Source organism: Gossypium hirsutum, chromosome A06 (genome assembly GCF_007990345.1).
Source record: "Gossypium hirsutum isolate 1008001.06 chromosome A06, Gossypium_hirsutum_v2.1, whole genome shotgun sequence".
NCBI classification, from domain to species: Eukaryota; Viridiplantae; Streptophyta; class Magnoliopsida; order Malvales; family Malvaceae; genus Gossypium; species Gossypium hirsutum.
In genome coordinates, this window is record NC_053429.1 from 19669118 (window position 1) to 19679484 (window position 10367).

Sequence of the window (10367 nt, forward strand, 5' to 3'; positions counted from 1 at the left end):
ACAATAAGTCTCTCTCAAGCCAAAATCTCTTCGTTTTCCCTCATTGGCAAACTCGATCATGTCTTTGGTTGTAGGATCATGGGACAATCCTTCTCGAATGTGCTCCGATAGAGAACTACTAGGTTGGTTGATTGTCGCAAACTTTATCTTTTGGCTAAGTGCATTAGCTATGATGTTGGCATTCCCCAGTTTATATTCCATAGTAAAATCAAATTCTGCTGCGAAAATCTGTCAACAAGCTTATTTGGGAGACAAATTTTTCTAGGTTAGAAAATAACTGTTTGCAACATTATTAGTAAAGACCACGAACTTGGAACCCAACAAATAGTCTCCATATATGCAAGTGATGCACCATAGTAGTCATCTTTTTCTGTTGGACTGTGTATCGATGCTCTGTTTCATTAAGTTTTCAACTCTTGAAGGCAATTAGATGCCTATCTTGCATCAGTACTCCCCTAATCACATAGTTTGATGTATCTGTGCGTACCTTGTACGACTTCGAATAATCTGGCAAAACAACTTGAGGATCCCAATACCACATCTTACCTTTCTTCAACAAGTTCATCAAAAGTGCAGTAATTTTGGAGTAGCCTTTGATGAAGCGTTGATAGTAGTTTGCCTACCCAAGGAAAGATATCAATTTTGTCACCTTTGTTGATGGTTCCTAATCAACAATGGCCGAATTTTACTTTCATCCATCCGAATCTTGCCACCTCCCACAACGTGGCCTAAAAATGGTACCTCACTTTGGGCGAATGAACACTTCTCATCTTTGACATATAGCTTATTTTCTTATAAGGTTTGGAACACCTCCCTTAGGTTTTCACATGCTTCTCAAGAGACTTATCGTTTACCATAATATTGTTAGGATAAGCAACCATAAAACGATCTAGGAAGGGTTGAACTACTTTATTTATAAGGGTGCAAAATGCGGTTGGAGCATTGGTTAGTTTGAAAGGTATCATAAGAAACTCATATGAACCATAGCGTGTCACACAAGCTGTCTTTGGCTCATCCCTCTCGGCTATTTAGACTTGATGGTACCCCGATCTCAAATCTAACTTGGTAAACCATCTCGCACTACTAAGCTAACCAAACAAGTCTGTAATAAGGGGAATTGAATACTTGTTATTTATAGTGATCTTTTTAAAATCCGGATAATTTATGAACATCCTTAATGACTATCATGTTTCTTTTGAAACAACATTGGGGCACCAAATGGAGCTTTAGTTGGCTTAATGAATCCCGCATCTAAAAGCTCATTCAATTGTTTCTGTAACTTTTCTAATTCTAGCGGAGACATATGATATTGGGCTCTCGCTGGTAACTCTATATTGGGCACTAACTTAATCCTGCGATCTACCTCTCTCTTTTGTGGTAATTTCTTAAGTAATTCAGAAGACATCACATCTCGAAAAGACTATAATAACTGACCCACTTCTTTTGAAATCTTACCAATGGGCTTAAGGACTTCTTCAACCTTTAATGTGGCTATATAAGAGGCTTCATCTCTACGGAATCCTTTAGTAAATTGGGTCATCGATAGTGGTTTTCCTTTCATACCTCTTTTCCTTCATTTGTATCATACATTGATGGTTCGGGTCCAAGATCACCATGTAATTGCTAGAAGAAAAAATACTCGCATTAATCCGGTCAAGGAAACTTAATCTAACCACAAAGTCAAAGTCATCAAGTTGTATTACCTTAATGGTGTCTCTACCGATCCATTTGCCAAGTTGGATCTCAATTCCTTTCACCACACTCTCTATCTCAACACTTTTCGAATTTACCATCTTGATCTAACTCGATTCCTTCTCAATCTTGAGCTGAAGATCATAAGTAATTTCTTTGGACATGAACAAATCTGATGCACCTATGATAACAAGCGCATTCAATCTTCTGTTAGCTATAATGATGTCCACAAACGTCAGCCCATGATCCATCTTATCTTCGACACCTCCTAGTATTGAATAAAGATTTTTGGTTCCTTCATCTTCTTCATTATTTGTTTTCATAGCAGAAAACGTAACTTTCTTCAGACAGTCTTTGATCATATGTGGACCGTTACAATGGAAGAAAGTTAAAGGCCACTTCTTCCTCCTAAACCATGACTTTTGAGCCTTACCATCGCTATTCTTAACGAACTTGTCTTTGTCTCCCCCACCATTTCCCCTCGGTTTGAATTTGGGCTCAGAAGACTCAGATTTGTCTTTCTTCATACCCAGCTCGACAAAAGATTCTACTACAGACATGGCTTTAGTAAGCTCTTGAACTCCTTGGTGTTACAAGTTTTTCTTTGCTTATGGCCTCAATCCATCCATAAAGGAAAAGAACGCTTCTTTTTCACCCATATCTGAGATTTGAAGCATAATTTCATTCAACTCCAGCACATACTCCCTCACTGTGCCTTCTTGTGTAAGTTGATGTAACTTTGCCCGAGTCTCGTCCTCGGCATACTCTGGATAAAACTGCTCTTTGAACTTACTTTGGAACTCCTCCCAAGTATCAATTTTGGTCCCACCACGTCTCATATTAGTGGACCTACAATATCACCACAACAAAGCAACGTTAGTAAAATACATAACAACAATATTTACCTTAATGGTATCATCAATAATGCCTTTGGCATGGAAATATTACTCCATTCCCCACAAAAAGTTGTCTACATCTCTCGCAAACCTTGTCCCCTTAAACTTTTTGAACTTGGGAACACCTACACTGGGATTGGGTGCAATAACAACTAACCCTCAATTTCTCAAAGCAACCTTGTAGATTGTGAGTTTACTCTTGAGATCCAAAATATTCTATTTCAAGGTCGTAATCAAAGCCTCGAGGGTATCATCCCTACTGGTTAGCTTTTTCTCAACAGAACCGAGAGAATCCTACACATACTCTCTAAGCTACTCCTTCATTGATTGCAACCCGGCGATGATTCTCTCATTGACATCATCGATCCTCTCTTTGACCTCTCTTATGGACTCCTTGAAAATGACTACTATCCTTCCAAAACCGACAGTATGTCACTTGGTCGACTAGCTTTTCTGGCCCTCCCACAGGTTTCCATTAGCTTAACATTCTTGACAATTTCTTTTAACGTCTTTCAATGATGCCTTGAAAACCTTAGCTCGGATACCAACTGTCACGGACTCAGATTTTTTGCCTTACAATCCGTGAGGCCTTAATCAATTTCTTCTCTTGAAAACGCCTAAGTTAGCCTAACTCCTAACAATTGAGGATTCAAACAGAATTCCTTTAAGGCACTAACACAAAGAAGAAGTAACTCAAGATGCACAAAGATGAACGAACTTGAGATATAATAACAAAGCCACAAAAAAGCTAAGAACACAAGAGAGAGTTTGAGAGAATACTCTTAGGAATTCTATTACTCAATAGATGATTTACAACGAGGGGGAGAGGCCTCTGTTTATAGTTGAGCCTCCCCAAAATCAACATTATAGATTAAAGTACATTAATGACTAGGATTAAAAGCTATCTACAAATCAAATCTCTAAGATTACATTATAATATCTTCTAAGATTACAAGTTATCTCTAAGATTGCATATATTTGAAGATTGCGTTCCATATTTGCATTGCTTTGTAGATGGGCCTTCAATCTCTCCAAGCAATAGACTAGTCCAGTTGGGCCAAATGACCTTTCTTGAATATGATGGATCACATATTTGTGCCATGGTTGCTGGCTCCAATGCGCAACCCATGACACTAGTAGTTAGGTATATTCAATTAAGTAGTATCTAAGAAAAATTACTTATATAAAAAAGGAATTGTTAGCATTAATAAGTTAGAATTATATAAAAATGAATAGAGCATTAAAGTAATGGTTTTTTAAAGAGGCAATATTGAATTATATTTAAACAATAACGATGCCGAAGAGTGATCAATGATTATTTTAACTGATGATGAGGTGGTATAATATTATGATATTATTTTTTAAAATTTTCTATAAGTTGTTTATACAAAGTAAAACAAGCACTCTTAAAACTATTTTTTTTATCTATCCATTATTTGTTTGTTACAAGTAAAAGTATTGAGGGAAATAATTGTGAATGTTGTTTACCATTTTGTTGTGAAATATTATGTCAATAGCAATGAAATATTAAAATTATGGTTATATGTAGGTGAAAATTTGACTCATATTTGAATGACAAGTTATTTTATCTAATTATTTAATATTTTACTATTCGTTGTTTCCTTTTTTTTTCATTACTTTTAAAATACTATTTTATTCTCTCAATTATTTTTTAAAATTAACATAATTTTATTATAAATTAGACCAATTCTCATTTAATTAGGATTTTTTAATTTTAAAATATATTATTTAATAAATTTTAAAATAAATATGTAAAATCACATGCAACGCAATGATATGGGAACTAATATTAAAAAATCATAAACAGTTTTAGGATGTATAAATAGATATTTTCGTATTTGGCCAAAGCTTTTATATATATTAGATTATGTCACACCTATGTGGGTGAAAAAAAATTATGTAACTAATATATTAATAAAAATTGATATTAAAAATAGATAAGGTTTTAATTGAAATGATAGAGCTAAGATATTAAAAATGATGATGACGATGTTTTGGTTTAATCCCATCAAGTGCATTTCCTTTTAGATTTTACATAATTTAAAATGAGAAAAATACCCTCACAATAATGTTTCTGTATTTTATAAAAGCAAAAGCTTTCGATGATTGCTCAACTGTGTTGAGATCCAATTGAGAGGTGACACTAATTCAATCAACACTTTAAATATAGTATGAATAGATTCGCCATTATGCTATGTTTAATTATTAGTGTAATAAAATGTGAGAAAAAAAGTTTATTTAACACATATGTTTTAAAATAGTTACATATAAAATAAAGAATAATTAGTACAAATTAAAATATGCAATTAGAAGTTTGCGTAAAAACTCTTACAAAAAATAAAGGAAATGTTTTCCTTCTCTTTATCACAAACAAGTCATTAGAACAGCTAAATTACCAATTATGGTTAATTTATAACTAAATAATAATTAAAATATGTGGAAAAAATAATACTCTAACCAATTATTGGTATTATATACTAAGAATAAACTATGTTATGATAACGTATTAAAATGAAACAACCTTATATTTTAAATCACCAAAAAATAAATATTAAAAAATCAGTTAAAGTATGCGATTATCATTTTCTTTCACATGGTGAAATACAAAATCAACAATGTGATTATAGTAAAAACACCTGTTCCATGTTACATTGTTTATCACGTAAGACTTAATTTTCATTTAATGAAAATGAAAACCAACTAAGCATACCTGCTCCAACTATAGCTCCATGATTTGAGTTATCATAACTGCCTTTCTTCCATATTATTATTTTCTTAAAATTATTATTTTACTTTTTAAAAATGTTTTCTATTTTTAACATAATAAATCGTAAATTAAATTAAAATACGAAAGAAGTCATAAAAGTAGACAATCGAAATTGAGAAGGAAGGGAGCTCATCCAATGCACCTGATTTTATCATGGGAGAGACCTCCACTCAGAATGGTTTGTACAACATAAATTTACTTAAACCAAGGAATGAACTGTCTTATTAACAAACCCACCAGTAAAAAGAAAAAACAGATTTTGAAATTGACTCTAAAGCATCACACATTCTCGAATCAGAACACTCAACTCATAATCATCATTGAGCGAGCGCACGAGGGCATGTACCAACACTTGAAAGTCCGACTTCACCACAACATTGTCCAATCACGACGACTTAAGCCAAAAAACTTCGGCTAAACATGAACTAAAGTATACCTTGACAGTCCCGAATAATGGCAGCAAAGCCCACCGCGTTCTCGGAAACCCTCCTTCCGGCATCAACATTGCACTTCAGCATTCCTGGCAACGGAGGTAGCCACCGCCACACATTACCAGGTCGGCCCTAACCTTTCGCTATTACGCCCAGCAGTAACCGAAGGTCCCGAATCAATCAAGAAATAAAAAATCTATGAGGACCGTGATGTTTTGGTTCACAAATTTTAAAATTACAATTACTTGAATTGTATTGAATTGAATTTTATTTATAATTAAATTTAAAATTTTATAATATAAAAATATATTTTATATTAAAATAAATCAAGAATCGAATCATTTGATTAGAGGTAAGTTGATAAATTTAAAAAATCTGGTCAGATCAAACTCAATTTTAATATTAGACAAAAACTATAATCATATATGTTAAAAAAATTTTAAAGATCAGAATTGTAAATCAAATTTTTTAGAAAATCAAATTATATTTAAATTTTTTAGAGTGATTAAATTGAAAAATAATCATGTGTGAGAGGGGAAAGCCTTTGTCTACGCCTTGAATTAATCCTGATTATATCTATATTTTAATATCTTATATATGCATATTATTCTCCCTTTTATGTCAAAATAAATATAGAAAAAAAGGAAAAAAAAATACTTTATGTACTCCAACATTCCCCTAAATCTTACTAACCACATGGAATTTTTATTCTCAAATATTATAATAACTACTTAATAAGTAAAAAATTGATGCAAGAAAAAAAAATGGATAGTCAATAATTCCAGTCACGGCGATGGAGGATTTTAAAAAGTATATAAACAAGTTGTGTCATGTCCATTTACGATGAGGTCTAGGATAGCAACCCCGCCAACGCCAATGGCCCTGAAAATCAGAGCTCACTGGCTGCAACTGACTTTGTTTCCTTTGGTTTTTCCTACCCTCCAATTATCTTTGGTCGCCAAAAGTATTGGCTTTTTTTTTTTTTAACTCTCATGGGTTTGTCAATATTGGCTTGTTGAAACTTATTTCTGTACTTGTTCAAAGTTCAGACCTTCTTAATTGGTGGCTAACCTCTTTTGGGGAATCCTAAATCAAAGGGTCGTTTTCGATTTTTATGTTTGAAGGGAAATTTTTTTTTGTCAACTTCCGTTGTTTTGCTTGTTTCCCGAGGAAAAAAAAAACACAAGAGAATTTAGCCTTTTCTTCTATTTCCCTGGAAAGTAAACAGAAACTGGGCTGAACAAGGCAAATGCAATGTCATATGAGTGATTTACGATCGAGTGTTTGAAACAAAGCTTAAATGGAAACTGGAAAAGGGTTGATGGAGAAGAAAGGAACAAACGATGTTGTACTCCATATTTCAAGCCCTGAGGAATCACTTGTCTTCAAAACAGAAAATGATTCTAAAGGCTCTTACGAGTTGACACAGTTTGAGAATCTCAGAGTCCGAGTCTCAACTACTCTTACTCCCATACCATCTCCTTCTCATCCTAGTGAGATTGCAAGGATGAGTCCAGTTCCCAATAAACCCCCCAAAATTCCCATTGATAAGAAGCTTACTCCAAGAAAGTCCCTTGCAAGATCAGCGTTTTCTAAGCCCAAATCCAGATTGGTTGAGCCATCCTATCTAAATGATGCTAAATTGGTGGAAGAAAATAGTGCCCAGATTTTGAATCCAAGCTCTTCACCTTATAGGAGATCCCCTGCAGCAACAGCAGCAGCTACTCCTAAAGAGAATCTGAGATCAGCTCCTATTACTCCAAAAACTCCTTTGATCTCACCAGGCTTAGAGGAGGAAGATGAGGAGGAGGAGGTTTACAAGACTGCTGATCTTAAAGTAAGTGCAAAATCAGGTAAAAAATGGAAAATTTTTCTTTGGTTTGAGATTATGACATTTGTTTGCACTATGGGGCTTCTTGTTGCTAGTTTAACTGTGGACAAACTTGAAGAAACTAGGATCTGGGGTCTGGAATTGTGGAAATGGTGTGTGTTGGTATTGGTCATTTTCTGTGGTAGATTGTTTACTGAGTGGATGATGAATATTGTTGTTTTCTTGATTGAAAAGAACTATCTGCTTAAGAAGAAGGTTTTATATTTTGTTTTTGGATTGAAGGGGAGTGTTAGGCTATTTGTTTGGTTGGGTTTGGTCCTTCTCGCATGGGGTTTGTTGTTTGACCGCGGAGTTAAAAGATCAAAGAAAGCCAATAGGGTTCTAAATTATATTACTAAGGCCCTTGCATCCTGTCTCATCGGATCAGCTATATGGCTGGCCAAAACCCTTTTTGTTAAGTTATTGGCTTCTTCTTTCCAGTGTACTAGATTCTTTGATAGGATTCAGGAATCAATTTTTCATCAGTACGTTCTCCGAGCTCTATCGGGGCCTCCGGTTATGGAGATGGCCGAAAATGTTGGGAGTAGTAGGAGCATTGGCCAGTTGAGTTTCAAGAATTTGATGAAGGAAAAAGGAGGGGAAAAGCAAGAGGTGATTGATGTGGACAGGCTTAAGAAAATGAAGCAAGAGAAGGTATCTGCTTGGACCATGAAAGGATTAATCAATGTGATAAGTGGTTCAGGGCTGTCTACGATTGCTAATTACATTGAAGATGTTGAGGATGAAGAGAATGAGCAAATGGATAAGGAGATAACCAGTGAGTGGGAAGCAAAGGCCGCTGCATATCGTGTATTCAAGAACGTTGCAAAGCCTGGTAGCAAGTAAGCATATCTAACTTATATGTATGTATGTATGTATATATTCAATTGCCTTGTTCTGTATCTGACTCATCTCGCTTTGATTAATGAAACAGGTACATCGAAGAGGACGATCTATTACGATTCATGAAAAGAGAAGAAGTGGACAATGTGCTTCCATTGTTTGAAGGAGCTTTAGAAACTGGAAAGATCAAGAGATCAACTTTCAAGAATTGGGTGGCAAGTTTTCTTTTATGTTCTTTTTAATTATTTTCTTCGTATATGCCTTCTTTGTATTCATTAATGTTCTGCTTGTATGCAGGTGAATGTTTACTTAGAACGCAAGTCATTGGCACATTCCTTGAATGACACCAAGACAGCAATTGAAGAGCTTAACAAGCTCGTCTCAGTGGTGGTGATTGTTGTAACAATCATTGTGTGGTTACTTCTAATGGGATTCTTAACAACCCAAATACTCGTTTTCATTTCATCTCAGCTCTTACTTGTGGCATTCATGTTTGGTAACACTGCAAAGACCGTATTTGAAGCCATCATATTCGTATTTGTGATGCACCCTTTCGATGTCGGTGATCGCTGTGTAATTGACGGAATACAGATGATCGTTGAAGAGATGAACATTCTGACTACCGTGTTTCTGAGATACGACAACGAGAAAATATTCTATCCTAATTCAGTTCTAGCAACCAAACCGATCAGTAACTTCTATAGGAGTCCAGAGATGAGTGATTCCGTAGAGTTCACAGTTGATGTTTCCACATCAATAGAGCAAATTGGAGAGTTGAAAGCTAAAATAAAAGAGTATGTTAAGACTCAACTGTCTTTGATTGTTCAATTATGTAATACTGTGTTGATAAGGGCATGCAACTTTGTTATCAGGTATCTGGAGAGCAAGCCTCAGCATTGGCGACCTGGACATAGTGTACAAGTGAAGGACATTGAAAATGTGAATAAGATGAAAATGGGTCTTTATGTGACTCACACCATAAACTTTCAGAACTATGGAGATAAGAGCAGCCGGAGATCAGAACTGGTGTTGGAACTGAAGAGAATTTTTGAAGCTCTAAATATTAAATACCATCTTCTGCCACAAGAAGTTCAGGTCACCTATGTTGGCTCACTTGCATCACCACTTCAACAACCTGCTCCATGATGGTCTCATTTCTCTACATTCCTCAAGTTATTCTGTGCTCCAACTTTGTGTGATTATTGTAGGCACCCATTTTTTGTTCGAGCCTAATTAGAGACTCATTTAAATTTTTTTTTTCTCTCTTAGCCATTCGAAGCCCACCCGATTTAGATCAATTTGAAACCTTTGTTTTTTTTTTCTTTTCTTTTTAGGCTTGTCAAGGACCCAAATTATTATTATTATTATTATTATTATTATCATTAGTACTATTATTATTATTATTATTATTATTATTACAAATAAACAAGATTAAAATATAATATATAGATGAAATGAAAGAAAAGGGAAGGAAGACTTTTCATATTTTGTTCTTAAGAAAAAAAAAAGTAAAACAACAACAACAATCATTCTAGTTTCTTTTTTTTTTCTTTTCTTTGTCATATATGTATATTGAGGGATCGGGTTTGGGCTCCGATGAAGGGAATGTCACCGGAACGTCAATCCTTCGCCCTTAGGAGCCTCCAAGATCCCCTTTTTTTCCCTTCCCCTTTTAAAAATAAATGTTTTTTTTAAAAAAAGGCTCGATCTTAGTAAAAGTTTTGATTTTTTTAAAAAAGGAAAAAATAGATTTTTAAAATAAAAATCTTTTTTTTAGTCATATTAAAGGAAAATTTTAAATTCTTAAAATAATGTTTTGATCTTTTTCAGCTATTTCGAAATAAAGT

General features: G+C 34.4%; 1 protein-coding gene across 1 annotated transcript; it reads left to right on the top strand.

Moving 5' to 3' along the window:
- The first annotated feature begins 6643 nt into the window (after positions 1–6643).
- LOC107897702 (mechanosensitive ion channel protein 10) lies at positions 6644–9900 on the top strand. Its single transcript, XM_016823238.2, has 4 exons — positions 6644–8519; positions 8612–8735; positions 8818–9314; positions 9393–9900. The coding sequence occupies exons 1-4, from the start codon at positions 7108–7110 to the stop codon at positions 9664–9666; spliced, it is 2307 nt and encodes a 768-aa protein (XP_016678727.2). The 5' UTR covers positions 6644–7107; the 3' UTR covers positions 9667–9900.
- Positions 9901–10367: the final 467 nt, after the last annotated feature.